Raw genomic sequence first — 22,721 nt, 5'->3', positions numbered from 1 at the left:
AGAGTGCACTCCCGACTTGGTTCTGCAGATGAGCAAACCTGCTGGTTGGGATTACTACTTGGGCACTGCAAGTATGAATTCGGTCTGCTGAGATCTGTGTGCTGGTTGTTGCAAGTTTCTCCCCCCTTCTCCAACACAGTCAGATGCCCAGCAGCTGCAGATTCCCTTGACGTGAGATCAGGGAGGGGCTCCTCCAAAATGACCCACAATGCTGCGGGGAGGCCAGTTGTCCCGCTGGGATACTCTTCTTTTCCCACTGGAGGAAGGAGAGGCTCAGGGGAGACCTGTCTGTGTGGCACTAGGCTGTCTTGGGGGAAGGGCAATGCAGTCAACATGTAGTCATTTCTTACCCTTCTAAAGCAGAAGCTCTTGGTCTCCTTTGGGCAGGGGGCGCTTCAGCCTCAATTGCGTTTTCTGGGATTCTCAGTGGTGTCTTGTTCTTGAATAGTTGCTGGTTGTTCTGGTGAAACGTCATGATGTCAGGAACAACCTATGCTGCCATCTTGGTGATGTCACTCCCCAACATCAGGGTTTTATTTTTGTTGATTTGTTTTTGGTCGAACCAACTGAGGCTTGGTTTGTTTATTTGTTTATTTAGATTTTAAGTAATCTCTACACCCAATGTGGGGCTCCAATTTACAACCCTGAGATCAAGAGTTGCGTGCTGTACTTGACGTAGGAAAGATGTTAGAGTTTGATGGCCAAGAATGAATTCTTGAGACGGTGGTCTTTGGTGCGAAAAGGTGATTTTATTAAAGTACGAGGATAGGACCCGTGGGCAGGAAGAGCTGCACTGGGGTCATGAGGAGCGGCCCATTATATACTTTCAAGTTGGGAGGGGGTTAGGGATAGCGTAAGTCTCTAAGGACTTTGGGAAGTAAGGTTTCTAGGACCTTGAGGGGGCTAGCTTATTGTTGGGAAAAGATCATTTATTACCGTCTAATAAAACCTCAGTCATGAGACCCTTCAGATGTGTATCGGTGGGCCATGTGCTTGGGGGATGATTGCCAACATGTATCTTGGGGGGCTTAGAGATAAAGGAAGTTTCCAAAGGAATTCTTATACATTAAAGTAGACTTACAGCATCCTGGGGTGTGTGTGTTGGGGGGTGTGTTCCGGCTAGGATTGCCTTTTGCCCTTAACAAAATATTAACATGGAGCCAGTTGAGTCCCTAGAGGAATGTCACTCTGCCTGTTTCAAGGACTCGTCAGTGGGCTCTAGGTAGTAAGGAAATTTAATCATTTTTCTTCTGTGTTTGTTTCCCATGTCATACCGACTTGAACCAAGTGAAGCATTTTATTTTATTTTATTTTGATTTTGATTTTATCTTTAAGTAATCTCTACACCCAACCTGGAGCTCCAACTTACAACCCAGAAGTCAAGAGTCAAACTCTCTGCTCACTTGAGCCAACCAGTGCCCTGAGGCTTTATTTTAGAAAAGACTCTTTAATGGGCTTTTAGTTGGAAGCATAGGCAAGAGGGGGTACCCAGGGCAGGAGACTCCCCCCCGCAAGGGTAGGCTGAGAACTGGAGCTGAGTCTTAGGTGGGTCTCCTGTTCACAGCTAATTCCCCCAAAGGCTCTATGGCAGGCACAGGATGGGGGAGACTGGGAAGGACCACAGAGGCCGCTTGCTTAGACAGGACATCCGATGACTCGGACACCAGCCTCTCATGACGGGTCTTGACCTTCTTCACCAAGCACGGCCTTGGAGGAATTGGCACTGCTGAAGGAGCTGGCGCCCCCGCCAGAGCCAAAGCTGGACTAGAAGGAGCTCAGGCGGTAGCCGAGGCCAGGGCCCCTGAGGCCCCTGTAGGCAAGCTCGGCCCACCTGAGTAGCTGCTGGTGGGCTTGGTATGAACATTCACCTTCTGCATCCCACACTCCAGCCGGCTCTCGCCGTCCTCCAGCAGCGTGGGCGGGTGGCGATCTCGCTGAGCAGGGCCAGCCTGACGTCCCTGAGCCCTCTGTACTCGGGCAGCTGCTGCACCAGGTCCTGCTCAGCTCGCTGCGGGGCGTTGGCGTCTTTAATGGTCCCCTCCCCCGCGCCGCTCAGCATCAGCTCTGGTGGCCTCCAGGGAAGCCCTCTGGCCTTGGAGGCCCTTGATCTCAGGCTGGAATCGGCTGATACTGCGGTTCATCTCGGAAATCTCCGTCTTCGCGCTTTGGGGGCCATCGGTGTGATTCCCAGCCAGTTGTCTGCAGCCCCTTGTACTGGATGAGGTACACGTTCTCCGTCTCCGCCTGGCTGTGGCGCTGCAGCTGCCGCTGGCGATCCCCTGGTGCTGGGCCTTGACCTTGGCGGTGATGCCGTCTGGTCCAGGGAGCTCCTGTCGTCCACCGAGGGGACCGCAGAGGCGTCGGAGATCAGCGGCCTGAGGAAGCCCATCTCTCAGGCCAAACCCTCCAGGCAGGACTCCAGCTCTGCCTTATTCATGTAATCTTCATCCAGAGCCTTCCTGCTGAGAACAGATGCATTCTCCATCTCTGCACCCTCTCTGATCTCTTTCGCCTGCTTCTTCTTGTAGTCCTCCGCCGGCCCCTGCATGTCACCACGCTCCACCTCTGGTTCAGCTTCTCCCAGGCTACTGTGTCCAGTAGCGGCCCAAGGTTGCTGATGAAGCTCTCTGCGTGTTGTCCGTGTCGCTCTGAACCATTTCCTGCTGCTGCAGGACGCTCCACTTGGTCTCCCGAGTCTTGTTCTCCTGCTCCAGCTTCTGCGCCTTGTCCATAAAGGAGGCAAACCTGTTGGGGAGGGTTTCGATCTCCTTCTCCTGAGTGCCCATGGCCTGGATGTTGGGGTCCACCTCCAGCTTAAGAGGGCTCAGCAGGCTCTCATTTGGGGCCAGCTGTGGTGCCCCGCTGGTAGCCTCCAACCACACCCGGAACCTGCTGCCCAGCCAGGAGAAGAGCCAGGAAGCTGTTTCTGCGTGGGAGACCCCAACAGCAGATTTTATTTTATTTTTTCTTTTTTATTTGACAGAGAGAGAGACACACACGAGAGAGGGAACACAAGCAGGGGGAGTGGGAGAGGGAGAAGCAGGCTTCCCGCGGAGCAGGGAGCCCGATGCAGGGCTCGATCCCAATACCCTGGGACCATGACTCGAGCCAAGGGCAGACGCTTAATGACTGAGCCACCCAGGCGCCCCAACAGCAGATTTTTATTAGCAGGAAGGATGGCGGGAGCTCAAATCTGTAGGGCCTCTGAAGGGGCAGGGTGGGCAGATGAAGTTAGACAAATGCTGTCGAGTTCAGTCGGGCCAGCAGTGTTCTGATGGGAGGGCACACCTACGGATTCAGCAGTACACCTTGGGTAAATTGTGTTCCTAAAAAATTCTTTCGAGGATCCAAAGAATGTTTGGGAAGTGAATTTCCTGTGGAATCCTGTATGTAATTCATGAAGCGATGAGTTTCGTTTGAAGGTTTGTATTGTGCCTATGAGTATGCTGTGAAAAGCCGAAAACATACAAGGTAGGTATTATGAAGCAAGATGAAATTGGCAACAAGAAACTGTCTCCACCTACTTTTTTCTTTTTTTAAATATTCCTAGTCACCTAACTTGCTAAATGCTAAATTTAAAAAAAGCCTCAAAAAAAAATTAAATAAGTCTCCAGATTGCAGGATAACTCTTTACATTGCTGCTCTAAGCTCATGCTTCTAATTTCATGGCAGTAACACTGTATGTACTAAGCATTAAGAAGTTATAAAATATCAAAACCCCACATTAGGAAATACGAATATTATTTTGTTGTTTAAAGACTTTATTTTTAAGTAATCTCTACATCCAACACAGGGCTTGAACTCATAACCCTGAGATCAGGAGTCGCGCGCTCTACCAACTGAGCCAGCCAGGAGCCCCACTGTTTATCTTATTTTCAGAACACTGAAAATAAAAAGAGAACACTCAAATCATTTTTCTTCCTTTAACTGTAACTTTATTTGGAGCAGAATTTTCCTTACATAAAGTTAACGTTTTTAAACACCTTAGGACAAACTATTCAAAACGCAGTATTTTATTTCAGAAGGGGCTTGTGTCAGTGGTTTTCTGTCCTCCTCTATTCTCATTATTATGAATATTTGCTTTTTAAATAAATATATTCTCAGCTATTTCCTTGGATTCAAATCCGGTGATTAAACTATCAGTACTAAGACATCTGAGATCAGAAGACTGTTTGGGTCATTTCAAATTCACATTAGCACAGTGTCTCTAAGAAACTGATAATACAGATTGATGTGATGCTTGCCTCCAGTTTGTCTTAATAGTTTCCATGAGGGGTCCTCACAATAAGTTATAGAAAATACAGTACTTTGGTTGGAAATTGTAAAAATAATTCTAAAAATTAAGCACATATATTAAACAAACGAGTTGCTACAGTATGCTTTAAATGATATAAAATAATTAGCATGTCAAACATTTTCTTATAAACATATTGCTTTTGGTCATACACTGAGCTGGAACATACAGCCTGTGTTCCTTTTCTCCTAAATGGCACAAAACGATGGCTCGATGGTAGGGAAACACTAGTTCATGAGAAAAGATGGTGCCCATGAGCCCCAGTAGTACCGGTATTTGTACTTAGGCGTTACCTTGATTGTATTCAATTTTTGATAACGTCAGAAGATGATACAATGTCAATTAGTTATATGTATACAATCCTTTAGGCTATCTATAAGAGAGGTGTCTGAAAAAAAACTGTTTGAAAATCAATTTTCTTCCTACTTAAACCCTATCATACATGAGCTGGGTGAGTGCTTAGTAATTAATGGAATTTTATTGTAAGATGAACAATCACACCAAGAGTAGCTTTTATGCCCATGCAGCTTGCCTTGCAGTTCACACATGTACCGCCTGGCACACCATTATCACTGGACCTTTGGGTGTGCAATGAGAGCCATCCCTGTACCATTTCCTGACATCCCGAAAAGCTTTCTGACCGGAAATGAGGTATAGTCATGAAAAAGGTACAGTGAAACTCTTTCATTCCTCTTGGTGTCTTATGGTACATCGTATAATTCTCTACTAACTAAAAGATATACACACTTGGTAGCATTTGATTTTCACTTAACAAAAAATGGTCACGATTCCCTTCTATAGTAAACAGCATGTATACACATTTGTCCTTTACCCATTATGGGGGGAAAAAAAAGAGAGAACTTTCTAGGATTTTGCTGGTTCTTTAGGATTTACATTGTTTTTTCAGTCTTCTGGTTTTCTCAACTGCACATCAGCTTCTCGACTTTCATATGGATAAACATGTTTGGCTTTCTAAGGGAAGTTGTTTACTCATAAATAAAGGAAAAAGTAAGAGGACGAAAACGGAAATATTTTCTGAATTTGGGCCCATAAAAGTATTACAAAAACAATTTTATAATGTGTAATAACCAGATGACTAGGTTTTTTCAATTTAAAAAATGTCATGACCTTAACATAAGCTAGAGTGCCAAGAATATGGTATTCACAATCCATTCGCTTCTCTAAGAGGTATTTACAATTTAAAACCAGCTTTCCAGCAAGCTGGGTAAGGTTACAGATTAACTTACTTTTTATATATAATACAGAAAGGGAAAATAAATATTAATTGCAGTAAAGGACTCATCTCTGAAAACACATTTTCTTTTGCTTTAGATAATGAGTTGAGAATATAATACAGAAGTGAACTCAGCTTCAAGTTGTGCTTACATATACATATTTGTTCTCTGAAGCTTTGCTGCCAGTTTGTTAACAGAAAATATTACCTATCAAATCCACATCCATTATGTGCTTTTCTCATGCCCCTAGGGATCATAGTGCTTGGTCAAGTACATTGTTGTGCCAGATTCTCCAAAGCAGAAATTACTCCCTGATTTAGATTAGGCCCCTTTGGGAGCCATGGCAATTTGTTCAGGCTGCAACATACTACTAATACATCAAAGCAATAATTTACCCACATATTGGGTTGAATCATATCAAAGTGCCAATATTCACTTTATCATTTTAACCTACAGAAATGACAGACAATTTCATATGGCTCAGCCTGCTAGATCCTGGAACCTGGAACCAAATGAGAGTAGCTTGGGGCCTGGGAGAATGTGAGTCAACACGCTTCTGAGTTTGTATCGTGTTCCCTGGCAGAGACCTTCCCTCCTGCCTTTCAGGGAACCACTGCTGGAGGCAGATATACCCTACAGAGATGGACGAAGAACGGACCTTTTGTCTTTTTCTGTCTCCAAACTAGCTTTGTCATTTTCAAAATTGCTGTAAACATTCCTCTCAATGGAACAGCCTCTGTCCAACACATAGAGTTCCCACTGTGTGAAGAAACTACACAAGGGTTAAGAGTTCAAATGTGGCACGCTACCTACATGACCCTCGTGGTAGCTGGGACTTCCCAGGTCAGTGGAACCTCTCCCATAAATCTTTCCTGCTCCCCAAAGTGCCCTGAGAATGTGGCTAGGACAGAAGATTCTTCATCGTCTGTTCCTTGCCAGGCCTGGAGAACTGAGCTGAATGCAAAAGTTGATCAGTTATTATAATAAAAAAAATCTTCTGCTGCTTTGAAACTTAGCTTTTTGGTCGTGCATCTTGATAGGGATACAAGTCTAACGGACTGTGTTCACCTTTATGTTAAAGATCTGTTGACTTCAAAAGCTTCCCTTTTGGGGATACTTATACAACTGGATTTCAAAAATGGAAGAAACATAAAAAAAAAATGGGAGAAAATAGAACGTGATGGTCCAGCATAATAAAACCTGGTTCATATCTCCAACCACCTTGCATATCTCCAACCACCAAAAAGGGTTGTTGTAAAAATTCCAAAAACTATTTAGAGTTCTTTCAGCTGGGAAATTCATTGCATAATAGTATTTTTAGAACAGCACAGTGGTGTCACAAAATCAAACCAATAACCTGATATTGAGAAAAGCAGATCATTTATCTAGCGCTGAGGTCGGTCCAAGAAAGCCTGTAGTACCAGTGTGCCACATTTAAAATTTAACCACTTCACAAATATCTGCCCGCGTTGAGTAAATAACCCTCTATCGGGTGGCCTTCAATTGCACCCCTGCTGCAATACTGCATCAATATTATTACATTTTTAAAAATCTGTATAAAATATTATCTGGAACCCCAAAGGAAAATCAATTAATTTTTAAAAAGTTCATTACAAAGTTGACTGTATAAAATGCTAAAACATAATCCATATATACAAAATGCGCTGTTTAAGAAAATAATGGGACCCAGTTTTAGAATAAAATAATTTTGTACAAAAAAAGGGTATTGCATTCAAATCAATATTTAAAAAAAATCTTAAAAAGAATATTGAAATGTCTTAGTTCAGAAGAATAACTATAAAGTGTTTGCTTTCATACTGTCTGCCGGTTTCTCGCCGGCAGAACACCAGCTGGCCGAGGGACCGTGTCTTGCTTTCCCCTGAGCCCAGAAGCTTCATGCTGGTCATCGCCGAGACGCATACTTAGAAACCCAGTCGGTCCGGCCGTGCACTGGCTGGGCAGCCGGAGGTCGGGGCATCAGCCCGGGAGTGCTTCTAGGCTGGGTGTGGAAGAAAGGTCGCCCGGGATGAGGTCTCACAGCCTTCAGGGAAGAATAGCCTGCAATTAAAGAGGAAGGTGGGTCGGATTGATATGGGACTCCCGCAAACAAAGCAAATAAATGCAGCTTGGTGACAAAAATATCAGAAAATGGGAGCTCAAGAGAAGCACTGGTGGGCGACTCATAGTCTTCCCTCTCTCGCTGAAGGACAACTCCATTCTAGTGTTGTCCGGCCGCTAATACTGGTGTCATTCCTGACCCCTTTCTTCACAGCGCACGTGTCATGGGTCAGCAAATGCCACTGGCTCTCCCTTCCAGATACACTCAGAATCCGGCCCAGCTCAGCCCTCAGCAGCCTGGCCCATCACTCCCTGCCTGGATAATTCCAGCAGCCAGTTGGTTTCCCTGCTTCCAGCCTTGTTCCCGGCCCCCAGTCTAATGACAACCTGCACGTGAGTGAGGCTGCAAGATGCAAGTCAGACGGCCTCACGCCTCTTCTCCAGACCCTCCTCTGGCTCCCACGTCCCACGCAGTCAGTGACAGCATGCTTACGGTGGCCTGCAGGGCCTCATACCACCCCGCCTTTGGTTACCCCTCTCTCCTGCCTCCAGGGCCATGCACTAGGAACCCCGTGCTGGGGGCAGTCTCACCCACACCTCACGGCTACCCACTCACCTCCTTCACACCTTCACTCAACAGTTCCTTTGCGGTGTGGTCTTCTTTGGCCACACTCTTTATTTATTTTTAATTATTATTATTTTTTTAACATATAATGTATTATTTGTTTCAGGGGTACCGGTCTGTGATTCAACAGTCTTACACAATTCACAGCACTCACCATAGCACATACCGTCCCCAATGTCCATCACCCAGCCACCCCATCCCTCCCACCCCCCACCACTCCAGCAACCCTCAGTTTGTTTCCTGAGATGAAGAGTCCTTATGGTTTGGCTACCCTCTTTAAAAATGCACAATCCAACTTCCATCTTCCCTATATACCGCCTACTTCATTTTTCTCCTCAGCACTGATGAGCATCTGCTTCAGTTTACTTATTGTGTGTGGGGTGTAAGTTCGTGGGACAGGGAGTCTTGTCGGTCTCCTTCGCTGGTGGGTCCTTGGCCTACAACATGCCTGGCACAAAGCCATTATTTGAGAACCATTTGATGAGCTGCTTTATGAATAGCCCAAAACAGAACTCACCAGGAGAAGGGTCTGGAATAGGTGCCAAGTGTACCCTCTGCACAGCAGAACCAACTTCTTTTTTCAGAAAGGACGGGATATAGTTGCCAGTCAGTCCACTAGAACTTGTAGAACTGGAACCAACTGATTCACAAAAGCAAAAGCTCGTTACTACAAAGACCCCACGTGCACATAACACCAACAGGGTTACACGGGTGTGGAACGATAAAGAATTGGGCATTTACTTTTAGGGGGAAATACGATAAAAACAGTGAACTGTGAGCAGAGCATTCGTCCACACCACACCGTCGGAAAGATGGGGAAGAGGGGCAGCAAAGACAGGGCCACTCCTATAGCCTGCGCCTGAACGGAGCCTGGATGCTTGGTTTGCTCAAGAAAAGGGACATGTGCGGGGCGCCTGGGTGGCTCAGTGGTTAGGTGCCTGCCTTCGGCTCAGGTCATGATCCCAGGGTCCTGGGATCGAGCCTCACATCGGGCTCCCTGCTCTGCAGGGAAGCCTGCTTCTCCCTCTCCCACTCCCCCTGCTTGTGTTCCCTCTCTCACTGTGTCTCTCTCTGTCAAATAAATAAATAAATCTTGAAAAGAAAAGAAAAGGGACATGTGCAGTTTTCTTTCTTTTTTGGAATAATGGGTTTAGCCTGTTCCAAAATTTGCTTTTTCCACGCTGTAACAGAGAATAGCTATCCTTCCATGTCAGTATATACAAATTCTAGAATCTGGCTAAACCCTAATTCACCGAACCATTCTCTTACTGAGCAGCACACAGGTGATCTTAATTATTTAGCTATGGGGGCACTTGGGTGGCTCAGTCGGTTAAGTCGCTGCCTTCGGCTCAGGTCATGATCCCAGGGTCCTGGGATCGAGTCCTGCATCAGGCTCCCTGCTCAGTGAGGAGCCTGCTTCTCCCTCTCCCGCTCCCCCTGCTTGTGTTCCCTTTCTTGCTGTGTCTCTCTCTGTCAAATAAATAAATAAACAAGATCTTTAAAAAAATTATTTAGTTATGACAAGTAATTCTACACAAAATACTCTGGCCCGTAATCAGAAAAAGTAATGATTTATGTTAAATATATTCATTTTTTATGACATTTTCATAGTGAGAGTGTTTTAAGGGCTGGAACTGTATGCGACTCATCTTAGTATTCCAGGAGGTTAATGGGATGCCTTATATGTAGCAGTAATCAATATATATTGGATGGATGAATAGAGATCGATAAGCCTCATTAAGACTTAAGGTACACACGGAATGATGAAAAATGTTATTACAGGCCATTATACAAATGGAAGTTATATCCGGGGGGAAAAGAGAGAATGTGTGGCAGAGTGGCAATGCCTGGGTAAGGAGCTGTGTTGTGCTAGAGCACATTCTGCATTTTTGGTGAGGAGATTAAAAAAAAAAAAACAAAAAACGGGAAGAGAATTTGAACAGGTTAAGTCACAAAAGGGGAAAAAAGTATAGTCCATGAACACAAGAGAAGATGCTCCACCTCATTAGTACACAGGACATGCAAGTTGAAGCCACAACAAGATGCCATCTCACACCCATCAGACCAGCACACAGTTTGTAATCTTGACAGTACCAAGTGGCATCAAGGATGCAGCACCACTCCCAGACCCTGCTGGAGAGCAATTTGGCAACATCTGTAAAGTCAGAGATGAGCACACCCTTTAGCCTGTTTACATTATCCCCAGAGAAACCTTCACGCAGGTGCGCGGCAAGAGGGTACACGGAGGTTCATTTCTGCACTCCTTCTCACAGCAAAGATGGTTCCCAACTTACACGCTCATCAAGAAGAGAAGGATAAATACATTACGGTCCACTAAAAGTAATAAATTATGGGTTGATACAAGTGATATATGTTATACACGTTTTATAATATATACTATGATATGTCTTACATGTATGTGTAGTTGCCTTATCATAATATAATTACTAAAATGAGTGGAGATCCAGAATTATGTTTGTATTAATTTTGGAACATGTAAGAGCATATTTTGTGGTTCATGAATCTTTTAAAAATGCATAGAAATAATAAGCATCCAAATCAGGTGGGGGTCGGAGGAAGGAGAGGGGGAAAGAGGGAGAGGGTGGGAAGGCCTGGACAGTGGGCTTCATGAGTATTTACAAAGTTTGACTCCTTGAGCTGGTGGTAGTGGGTACATGGGTGTTGATACCTCATTTCCTTCTTTTCTGTATTTCTCAAAATAAATGAACGTGTAATGGATAAAGCAGGGAGAAGGGACGCCCAGATGTTTTTCCCTGGCAGCGTGGAAGGAGAAGCAATGCATGGCAGGGGCTGCCTGTGTGAGGGAAAATGAGGCGGGAAAGGGGCCTGCCGGGAATGGGGTTAGCCCGCCTGGAAGGCTTATGAAACTCACTTCTCATTTTAAAAAAAAGGTGGGGATGAGGAAAAAAAAAAAATGGGGATGGCCCTCTGAGCTGTCCACCTTCCAACCAGAAGAGGTTTTTTGATGCTCTGGGCTAAGGCTGGGTCATCAGAGGGAGGGGACGACGAGCTGGAGCAAGGTGGATGGAGCTAAGTTAGACGGCCTGCAGCCTGGGGCCTCGGAAGCCAGAGGTGCCTGACTCCCCAGCTACGCTGATGGCAGACCCCGTGGCATCTGGCTGGGTCCCCAGAGCCTGCTGCCAAGAAAGAGACAGGAGCGTGGCCTGAAAAAGGGGCCTTGGGTTTCCACCCTAGAAAACCCTCTCATTTCCATTAGCTTGTCTCTCCGGACTCACCCTGCCGCATCCAGAGAATCTGCCTCTTGTCATTTAGGAGTTAATAATCACTACTCACCGGAATTTATTTTGCTGATTACTGATACTGTTCCTGAAGATTTTCCAGACAAACCAGAACTAGACCACGGATTAGATGGAATAAAATCCTTGCCTGGATTTGGAAGTATGCCGTTTCTCATATTTATTCCTAATAGGGAAGAAATGATTTTCAAATGCAAAATACATTATTTCATCTTGCACCAGATTTCAGTGGCAAACTCATCCCAGAATTCACTCTGTCTAAACTTCCTACGGTTCAGTCGTCAGAGCAAAAACTGACCGTGAGGTTGTCCGATAGAAAGCAGAGGAAAGGAGGAAAGATGGCGACCTGGGGTTTAGTACGCCCAGAGGGTGGGCAGCCTGAGAGAGTTCTCCTAAACTTCTCCCTACAGATCCATCTCACGTCTTCTCTCTTGGCCCCTCTGGTGCTATCCTGGGCGTCAGTGCTCCTGGTCATTCCCACAGGTACCCCCGCATGGGCCACTGCCTGTCTGTCACCTGTCACTGCCTGTCAAGTTCCTCTTTGCCCCCCTTCCGTCCGGCCAGCTCTGCAGCCCCCTGCTCTCCTCTCTCTGCATTCTGTCCCCCAAGACCCCTCTTCATACCTGACCTGGACCATGAGCACCATCAAGTGCTGGTGACCCTCACGGACTCCCTCACGCCCAAGGCTGCCTTGACCTTAATCAATCATCTCAACCTCAAGCCAAACCACCCACTAGACCGCCCACTTTCCCATTTATGTCAAGCACTGCAGCTATTTTTCAGAACTGAAAAGAGTGAATTCATCTTTTATCCTCCTTCCTCTCCTAGAGCCAAAAAGAAATAACCAATTCCCTCCCAGCTGGCTCCCTTTGGCCTGTGGCCCCTGGAGTTGGGGTCTCTGCCCCTGACACCTGGACCGCTGCTGTACCCTGTCACCCGCTCTCTCCTCTTCCAGGTCATCCTGGGAGGCCAACCAAGGGCGAGGAGTCAATCCACCAGTGGGGCCTTGTTCCCACCTCACGTCCCCTGGGCCCCACAGCCCCAGCCTGAGCCACCACTCCCCTTACCTGCACGAGAGCTACAGCTTGCCCTCATCCACTCAGCACGAGGATGGGCATGAACCCAGCATGCTCTCCAATTAAAACCCTTCAACAGCTTCTTGCTGCTTGTGAAATAAATCCCAAATGTCTTACAAGACTCCCAAAGATGCCTCGTGCTACGTGTATCACCCTCCTACCACGCCCTCTGCCCTTCCCCTCACCAGCCAAGCCCCTTCCTGCCTCCCAGGATCCCCACTTGCTGCTTCCCCTGCCTGCTTTGTTCTGCTCATTTGTCCCTCCCCATTCTTTGGGGGCCCAGCCAGGAGTCACGTGCTCAGACAGGCCCTTCCTGAGCATTCTGTCTACAGTGGTGCCTCCCCCCTGCCCCCTATCACCACCAGAACTACTGGTTGTCTATTTGTTTAGGGTCTGGCTCCCACCACTAGAATATAAGCTGCACGGGGGCGAGAGTATTGTCTACAGGGCTGTGGTACAAAGTCACTGCATAGACGGTGGTCCCACTTGGCCACTGTACTCACCATAATTTCCACAGTGCCTCGCACACATTCAATGCTCAGTACGTACGTACTGATTGAATGAATCTGTGAATGAATGGTTGGCTGGTGCTGTAAGCTTGGAATCGGGAGAATCTGGAGGGAGGCTTGTGCACCCATCAAACTAGAGCATGTACACTTATCCCCTGTAATACTGCCAGGTGGTGTGACTGAGCGCCTACCCTGATCTCCTGAGAGTACATAGGACTGGTCATTGTTCCTAACCCTGGTCTGGTGCAGGGGCCTCAGGCGTGCCCCCTGGCTCTCACCACCAGTTCCTCCCTCCTGGGGGGCCAGACCCAGTTTCCACCACAACATTTTTTCTTACGCAACTATACATACATAATGTGAGGCCTGGGCTTCAGCAAATATTTCTATAATCCTACCAGTTCTGAAGTTCTAGAAGGCCCTGGGCACTTGCCTTTCAAAACAGAATCTCTGTGAATACGTGATTCCGGGGAAATGGTTTCTGAGGATGAAAGTAAAGGCAAGCATTTCTATTACCAGGCAAGTATCGCGAGTGTTTCAGGTAGTGTTGCTTGGCCGCGGACCTCAGGGTTGGTGTGTCTCGCCTCTGATAGGAGGTCTGGGTGGGGGCGCTGTTGCCTGTACTGACGGGCTCAGAGGGCTTCAGGTCCAGAACACTCTCAAATCTGAAGCAAGGGAACATGGCTTAGATCAGCATGAGATGGAAAGCATCATGAGAGAGGTACAGATCATTTCGCAAACCCCAGACTCGATCTGTGTACAGAGCCGAGGTGCACACTTGCCTGCAGAGAGTCTCCTCGCTCTGTCTCTTCTTGTTTTTCAGGTCAATCCTGGTGAGGGACGGACTGAAATCCAAGTCATCCAAGTCAGCCCAGTCATCGGAATCCTTTGTCGACCGGGACACAAGCCCCCACCTTCTCCGACTCTTGGGCTTGATCTCCCCATTTTTGTGTTCCAGGCCAGCTAGCGTTTTCTGTGCATCCAAGGAGTGGGGGATAAAGTCATACTTGGTATTAATGGAGCTCACCCATGAGTAATCCGCATTCCAAATTTCCTCAGTGATGAAAAGGAGGATCCAGGGACATATCATTCTCAACATGCAACCATGGGAAGTATGTTCCTGGGCCTCTGTCTCTCACCTCTCCTGCACACCTCACAGCCACTGGCATCCTAGGGGGACACTCAGCTGTGCAAGATAAGGATTTTTAAAAAGAAATTTTTTTAAAATAGATTTATTTTTGAGAGACAGAGTGAGAGAGAGGGAAGGGACAGAGGGAGAGGGAGAGAGAGCATCAGCAGACTCCACGCTGAGCGCAGAGCCTGACGCAGCACTCAATCTCACGACCACAAGATCATGACCTGAGCCAAAATCAAGAGTCGGGTACTTAACCACCGACTGCATCACCCAGGCGCCCCTGAAAAGAAATTTAAGGTGCTTCTCACACATGGGGAGGATAGCTAGGTTGTCCTCCGGGCCTCATCCCTGAAAGCATGGACATGCTTTATTCTGTCATAAACAGAGATGCAGGAGAATACAGCTCAGAGGTCAGTCATCCTGCCACTTACCGAAAACACTGCAAATATGCTTTCTTTGCCTTCTTAGTAGATCTGGATACTATTTAATTACAGAATTAGCTACAATAGGAAATTTCCAAATACATACTGCTTCCAAAGTTGTGGGCTGGGGTAGAGCGAACAGTCTAGAGATACCACTCTGGTAACCTCATGCAGTATCTCAGTGTTGGTTGGGAGCCGGGACTCAGGGAATGAATACTAGTTGACAGAAAAAATACTGCCTCTGCATAAAGCTGTCAGAAAAATCAGACTCTCAGACAGCATTACAAAGATACTGGTAACTAGATGCCCTTTTCAGGTTATTATTGAATCTAACGCTCATTCTTTTTTTTTTTTTTTTAAGATTTTATTTATTTGAGAGAGAGAGCATGAGAGGGAAGAGGGTCAAAGGGAGAAGCAGAACCCCTGCTGAGCAGGGAGCCCGATGTGGGACTCGATTCCGGGACTCCAGGATCATGACCTGAGCCGAAGGCAGTCGCTTAACCAACTGAGCCACCCAGGCGCCCTCTTTCTATTTATTTATTTATTTTTTGAGCACCAGTCCAAGAGATGGAGAAAGATCTGGGCTCAATTAACAGCCTAGCATTAACAGCATTCATAGGAATGACAATCTATAAATTTTATTATGGCACTTTGTGATTTTTCAAAACATCTTCACAGTTAGCGGGACCTTTTAATGTCATGCACAGCCTGGTCTGGCGGGCAAGACAGGCATTAGGATCTTTCTTTTACAGATGAGGAAACTGAGTCCACAGGGATTAATAATAACAACGACTAACATTTATCACGTTCTGATGAAGTGTCAGCTACTATTTTAAATTCTCTCGAGTATTAATTCATTTAGTCCCCCAAAAGAATTGTTATCAGGTAGATGCAATTATTATCCCTATCTCAGAGATGAGATGAGGAAGCGAGGAGCAGGGAGGCCAGGGACCTTGCCCAGGGGCATGGAGCCAGGAAGTGGCAGAGCTGAGACTGGAGAGCCTGGCCCTGTGAGCGCTCTGGGCAGCTCTCAACCACCACACCGCAGCTGCCGGCCACCAGGACCGCTATGAACAGACACAGCCAGAATCTGAATTTAGACCTTCAACGCCAAGGTCAAAGCTCTTTTCACTACTCCACGATATTGCAAAGATACATTTATTGTAATTAACGGTCACTGTAATTAGACTTCACATGCTGCAAAAAGAAAATCTTTCACACAATCAGTGGGGTCAGAAGAGGAACAGGCCAGACAAGGCTCGCTAGCAAATCTTCCCTGCTTACCGACGGAGGATTCTTGGTATGGAGGGATGGGAAGAGCAATGGGCTTGGCTTGTCCTCCGGGAGATGGTTCGGGTGATCTGTCCTGGAAGCCTCTGCTTTGAAGGGGTACATGAGATGCTGAGGGGGCTGGCTGGCTTGATATTGTCTCGAAGAAATCCGCGGGTGTGGCTTGGTTGGGGGCTGGGTGGGGGGGACCGGCTTGATGTGAGGAGGTGGGCCTGCCTTTTCCAGGACATCCTTCTGTGCTTTTCCTGAATCTTGAAGGCTCTGTGTGGCGCTGCCCAGTGGATGCCCAATCTGGAAGTAAGGATATCGAAGAGCCTGGAATAATACAAAGGACTGCTTTAGGAGAAAAGTCTATCCAGGAAGGTTAATACCATCAGGCTCACTGACCTACATTTCATGGGACCAGTTTACTATAGCTTCTTAGCCTAAACCAACTAGAAAACAGCATTGAATGTATGATACTCTTTATGATCTTCCTTATCTAAAATGTAAAATGTATACACTTAAAATTATTTGGATAAAGCAGCCAGTTATACTACTATTACCTTTGCTACTTCTGAAAAGTATCTGGCTCAACAGATGTTGGCTTTTTTCTTTTTTTCTTTGAAACTTCCATTTAATGTAAGGAGACCTCATTAAAAGATTTAAAGGATATTTAAATAATTTCCATATGCATTGTATCATGGAGCCATAGAAATACTGGTCTGTGTTGGCAAATCCTAACTTTTGGTATGTAGTTTGTTTGTTTAAATTTAATTAATTAACATATAATGTATTATTGGTTTCAGAGGTACAGGTCTATGATTCATCAGTCTTACATAATACCCAGTCAGATGCTGGCTTTGTAACTTACTTGCTATATATCTCTTTTTTTTTTTTTAGAGAGGGAGAGAGAGGCCAGTGGGCAGAGGGAGAGGGAGAGAGAGAGAATCTCAAGCAGACTCCCTGCTGAGCCGTGAGCCAATGTGGGGCCTGAGCTCACAACCCTGAGATCACGACCTGAGCTGAAATCAAGAGCTGGACACTTAACTGACTGAGCCATCCAGGTGCCCCTGCTATGTGTCTTAAATGTAATATTTCACCTTTCTGAGCCAATTTCCTTAGCCCATAAAAAGAAAAAAAAAATAATATAAAACTGAGAAAAAAACCAAAACAACTGAGAGTCAAACACAATAATCCCGGAAGAGTCTGAAGAATCAAGTGTAAAATGAGCCAGTATTTTACCCCAGGAATGCCAAGAATGTAATACGTGATAAAGTTAAACCCTGGCTATCAACAACAACTAACAAACCTTGGTAGTTGTTCTGAACAATCCAGTTTTCCAGATAGTCAGGGGATAAATCTTAAAGGGCTGGGTTCACAATTCTTTCTGAAATATTCCCTGTATTCCCTAGTCTTTTTGAATGGAAATCACCAAACAGAACATAACCTTTCTTAATAACTCTGGGTTATAAACATCTATAATGATTATATGTAAGTGTAGACACAGAGGGAGATACCATGGAGACTCTGGTACTGGTTTTGGACCCTGGCATCTAACTTGAAAAGTCTCTGTAGTTCCAGGCATTTTTGCAAACTGATCTGGGGCTGTTTTTAGCTTTTCTGACGCTATGCTTAAAAGTACACATTGTTCTCTTGGTTCCTTGCTACAGATTTTTTTCTTTTCATCTCTTGGGTACAACCTTTAAAAAACTGGGTTCGTCAGAAAGCTTTTCTCCTACCTTCAGGATATTTGTGAATTTCATCCCCCGGAGTGCACTTCTGAGAGCTTTCCAACCCCGGCCACCCAGAGTCTCATGGTACCAAATTATGGCTCTTTCTTCTCTGAGCCTTTGGAGCTGCTTTTCCATAATTCCTTAACCCCCAACTATCGTCTCTCTGGTCCTTGCAAATTCTATCACATCAGCCCTATCTTCAAACGTCCCCGTCACTTTTGTTTAGCCAAACCATTGTCTCTGATTAGAACTGGTCACCTTTGTCATTCTGAGCCATGTAACCGCCAAGGGGGGCTGCAGAGAAGGATCCAGACACGCTAATGCAGAGGGAGGCTTGCAAGAGGCATGGGAGTGGCTGAGGCCATAGCTCTACCGTGTCTCTTTGGGTGCATTTCATCATCCAGGTCAAAGTGACCTGGGGGGGAGGGCAAGTTGAGAAAACAGGAGGTATGAAACATCGAACTGCCGTTGGTTGCACTATCTGTACTAGTTGCTGGATGAATGATTAGGGGAAATCGCTTCAGCTTTCCGAGATTCAGTTTTCTCACTTACAGAGTGAAAATAGTACCACTGATTTCACAGAATCTTCATAGGGTTCAAATCACATAAAAACATACTAAAGCATCTACAAACTATTAAGTGCTATAAAATATTAACAATACTTATCATCCTAGCTCTATCTCATCTGTTGCTCTCTGTGTCAGCTGTGAAACAAGGGAGTTGGATTTCACAAGATATTTTCCAAATTCCCTTTTGACAACCAGTATTGCCTTACAAGCAAACTGCTACGTAATCTTAACTTAGAGAATACCTTTGAAAACACTCTCCAAAGACAGGTAGATATATCCGCTTATTTTCACTTCCTCCTATGTGGTGATGGGAACCTGTATGCCAATTTTCAAAGCAACTGTATTGTTTAAACCTTTAACTATATACAGTAAATTTCAAACTATTTTATGTTTTTATATATAATATACCATTAGTGGCATTTCATACTATTTTTCACCCATAATACCGAATGAAACTTACAGGAATTATTCAGAGTCAGATATGAACTTCATAAGAAATGCATCGAACAGAAGGAAATGGAAGAAAACCTGACTAGCTGTTGGCCGTTTCTTGGGATCCCACTGGAGCATGTCTCTCAGGAGCTGAATGGCTTCGCTGCTCGCATTTGGAATCAGGGTCTTTAAGTTATTGGGTACACACTGGGGCCAGCGGAAGTTCATCGCACTAGAGAGTTGGTAGCCTTCAGGCCAGTCGGTCTGAAAGAAGGAAGACACAGAAGATCTTGCTTAGCCGACTTGTTGTGATAGTTTCTATTCTGGCCCATGTACCCCTAACGGAAAAGCAATCATGTCATTACCGTGCTCATACTCACAGTGTGGCACCACATGCGATGAAACACAGAGGATGCTAATGGAGGAACTACAAAGAACATTAAGTCAGAGAAACAGTGGGAAACACACTGAATTTGCCACCAACTGGTTTTATAACCCTTTTTTTTAAAAAAAAGATTTATTTATTTATTTGACAAAGAGAGACACAGCGAGAGAGGGAACACAAACAGGGGAAGCGGGAGAGGGAGAAGCAGGCTTCCTGCAGAGCAGGGAGCCCGATGTGGGGCTCGATCCCAGGACCCTGGGATCATGACCTGAGCCGAAGGCAGATGCTTAACTGACTGAGCCACCCAGGTGCTGGACGATATCCCTATCTTGATCATTCAAAATAACCATGTGGAGAAGTCCTGCAATAAAGAAAGCTGTTCCACTCAGTCTCAAGCTCTTCACTGTTCCATGCATCATTCCCACTAAATTCTGGAGGTAATACAGAAAAAGACAAGCAAATAATCTTTAAGGTCCCTTCTAGTTCCAACACTACTATTTTACAAAACACATTCTGGTATAATTGCTTTTATCTTTTTTTAAGGTCAAGTGGCATTATGTATCGCTAATGTCATTTATTCAGTTAGATGGCTACTGAGTGCTTACTATATGTTTAGTGTTGTTGGGTATCCGAAAATAATCCAGTATAAATCCTGCCCTTAAGGATGTTACTGTCCAAAAGGAGAAGATAAGACATTTATTCAAAAACACAATAATACAGAGGAAAAAAAGTGATGAGGGTCACAAGAGAGGTACAGGTATCCAGAGGAGGGAAACATTCCAGCGAAAGACTCTGGAAATCTTGAAAAGCTGGCACTCATGATTTATTCAAATGATCTAAAATGTTTTTGAGGGTCTAGTTTGTACGAGCAATGGTGCTAGGACCTGGAAAATTAATACCAATAAACACAAGCCTATGGTCCAGGGCGCAGAGATGTACAGGGATAAAGATATTAGTAACGCAGAACACAGCTGAAATGGAGAGGAGAGCAGAGCAGCAGAGGGGAGGTAAATTACTGAGGGGCCTTGGAAAAAGGGTGGACTTCGGTCACGTGGGATATTTACACAGGGATGCGGGGCGCCACCAGGGCCGCGCCAGCACGGTGCAGGGAGCACATGGGAGATTCGCGGCAAGAGTGAAGGCTGGGGTGTGGGGCCTCAACGGGTATTTTCAGCAGGGAGGGCCGTACCAGGGCTTCTGTTTGGCTGGGGGGGGGGGGTCTGGCTGCAGAGCGAAAGATAAGCTGGGGGCAGGACTTGAGGGCAGGCGGACTGGGAAGATGCCCCAGACACAGCGGGAGGCTCACCGCTGGCGGCAGCGGGGCTCCCGGGCCAGAGCTGTGCAGCCAAGTTCAACAGGATTTGTGGCCGGGGAAGGAGGGTACGGGAGAGAGAGGGTGACACTGAAACTCAGCCTCAAGGCTGGGGTGCTGGGATTCTGGTGAGAGCGCGGACAGGAACGGGGAACGGGGCAAGGAGGCTAGCTGGGGGTCAGCCAAACACAATCTGTGTCAGATGTTGGGTCCACGGTGACGGTGAGGGTGTCGGGAGGAAATCTCACAGGTAGTCTAGGTGTGTGACTGCAGTTCCAAGGAGGGATTTCACTTAGGAGACTTCCGAATGGATGCAGAAGTCGTAGCCATGAGTATAGAGAAGTCCGGCAGGGGAGGTGAGGTGGCCGAGAGAAGAGCAGAGGGAGCTATAACACGTGTACTTAAGATTAAGAGCAGGAGGGCCAGAGGCAGCCCCGTCTGCGGAAGGGGCAGGGAAGGACCACTGAGGTCGAGAGAAAGACTGCAGGTCCAGCAGGTGATCCAAAGGGGCAAGGCTGCATGGGGTGCAGGAGAGGACGGGGCGGGGGGTAAGGGGGGGCGGGTAGAGGGAGGGGAAGCTGCTGGCTTCAGCCCACACGCTTTTGTTCCGGATCATTACCTTTTTGGGTGTCCCCAGCAGCTGGCAAATTTTGAAGATGGTGTCAATTTCACTGGCCCCGGGGAAGAGTGGCCTGAGGGTGTACACTTCGGCCATGATGCAGCCCACCGCCCAGATGTCAATGGGGGAGCTGTAGTTGGTAGACCTCAGGAGCACTTCTGGAGCCCGGTACCTGGAGGGGCAGAGATGAACTGCCGGTTAGTGCTGCTACAGGCCAGAAGTTAAATGAAATACTATCATCAATTCTCTGGGAGAGACCTGTATTTCTAATTTCTATCTAGTTCCGTGTGATAGGTGGACTCAGGATGGCTTGGCACGCCATTATAAAGTAGTGCTTCTCTATTTCATGGTATTTTCTACTGAGCATTTCTCTGCAGGACTCTGCTGTACAGCATCGTTGAGAAACACAGAGTGAGAGTGAGGAAAGAGAGAACAGGAGAAAGAGAGAATATAAAACTTGTCTGCAGGCTACTTCTTGGTCATGGCCAACTGCTTAAATGCTTGGGGTCTGAAAGTTTCAGCATAGTCGTTAGCTGGTTTTTTTAGACAGGTCTTTGGAGAATCTTCTACACAACTCTTTTAGGAAACGGTCTTCAGTTAGGGCTGAAACGAAAATATTATTTATATCATGGAAAAGCATCACGGGCCTCCTTTTGAAAGGATTTACAGCCCAAGCTTTTAAACCTTTAGTGAAAAGTTAGTTATGTGTGACATTAATGTTATCCTCAGTATGATATATACGTATATTTTAAAAGAAGTGCAATTAAGTAATTTTAAGGAAAGAGGATTTACCATCTGGTAGATACATAGTCAGTGTATGGGGGTCTTGATCGGATTTCTCGGGCCAACCCGAAGTCTGCAATTTTCACAAGTTCTGGGCCCATGCAGAGGAGGTTCTCAGGCTTTAAGTCCCGATGGAAGAAGCCTGTAGAGAGAGTGGAGAAGGAATTCCAGTGCAGATTTGCTTCTGCATTACTCTTTGCAGCTGTATTTCTCTTTTCATAAATATCTAAAACTTGAAAAGTAGCCTGGAATGACACTGAAGGCTCTCTGCACAGGACTTCGTTCATTTCCCACTGATGAATTCAAAATGTAAAACAATTCAGAAACTGATCTTCGTAATTTTTTTCCAAGATAGAAAACAGCTTTTAAAATATCAAAACTCAGTTATGGGCTGAGATAACTTTGCGAAAAGAAACTGTCACCCAAGAGGGGGGATACATATATATATATATCATGCCCACACTGCCCAAGGTAGCTAGAAAGAATCTGAGATTAAAACCACTTCAAAAGACAAAAGCCTTGTGAGTTGAGAGTCTTTATCACAAGAAAAACACAATTATAATTTTTGTTTAAGGAACAAGGGATTTAAGAATATGACCTACTCGTATCTGAGATTCTGGGTTGTTGCACCAAATATTTTATATGTTAAATGCTTATTACTTTGCCTAATGAAGAAGTAGAGGTATACCTGCAGCATGCACTGTGGAAGGCAAAGACAACTCACCAAATGGGAAGTCTGTCTCAGCCACAGCAGAACCCTGGGGGTGTGTGCAGGATATTCAACATGCGAACTTTCCAGGTGCGCTCAGACACCCACTGATCAGTGATAAATGCCTCTGAAAACCTAAAACCTTCCACTTGTAGAGAGCATCACCGACATAGACATCATTCTGCATGACTCTAAATCTCAAAGGAACACGGAAATTGGAAATACAACTCTGTGAACACTGCTGATGGTGTTATTTGTTATGTGCTGTCTTTATCAAT

At 45.8% G+C, this 22,721-nt stretch overlaps 1 protein-coding gene and 1 pseudogene across 3 annotated transcripts in view; both read right to left on the bottom strand.

Moving 5' to 3' along the window:
• Positions 1-1,541: 1,541 nt before the first annotated feature.
• LOC114204617 (keratin, type II cytoskeletal 8 pseudogene) lies at positions 1,542-7,427 on the bottom strand (annotated as a pseudogene).
• The window catches only part of CILK1 (ciliogenesis associated kinase 1), a 36,166-nt gene continuing 17,367 nt past the window's right edge, over positions 3,923-22,721 (bottom strand). The window contains exons 5-14 of one of the 3 annotated variants that reach the window (XM_088023936.1): positions 21,744-21,876; positions 20,952-21,123; positions 18,732-18,899; positions 15,914-16,234; positions 13,855-14,045; positions 13,589-13,737; positions 11,528-11,656; positions 10,269-10,367; positions 8,730-8,852; positions 3,923-7,587 (exon numbers count right to left, since the gene is read on the bottom strand). In XM_088023936.1, coding sequence (XP_087880062.1) covers positions 7,433-7,587; positions 8,730-8,852; positions 10,269-10,367; positions 11,528-11,656; positions 13,589-13,737; positions 13,855-14,045; positions 15,914-16,234; positions 18,732-18,899; positions 20,952-21,123; positions 21,744-21,876 — 1,640 coding nt within the window. In that variant the 3' untranslated portion in view covers positions 3,923-7,432. Of the gene's footprint in view, positions 7,588-8,729; positions 8,853-10,213; positions 10,368-11,527; positions 11,657-13,588; positions 13,738-13,854; positions 14,046-15,913; positions 16,235-18,731; positions 18,900-20,951; positions 21,124-21,743; positions 21,877-22,721 lie in introns of those variants that run through there. The other 2 variants (XM_028097693.2, XR_015768345.1) reach the window with 2 other exon arrangements.

Source organism: Eumetopias jubatus, unplaced genomic scaffold (assembly GCF_037043125.1).
Source record: "Eumetopias jubatus isolate StellerSeaLion01/CBP00866 unplaced genomic scaffold, mEumJub1_p1.0 scaffold_6, whole genome shotgun sequence".
Classification (NCBI taxonomy): domain Eukaryota; kingdom Metazoa; phylum Chordata; class Mammalia; order Carnivora; family Otariidae; genus Eumetopias; species Eumetopias jubatus.
Note: the sequence above shows the minus strand (reverse complement) of the source record. Positions and strands in the feature narration are given on the sequence as shown.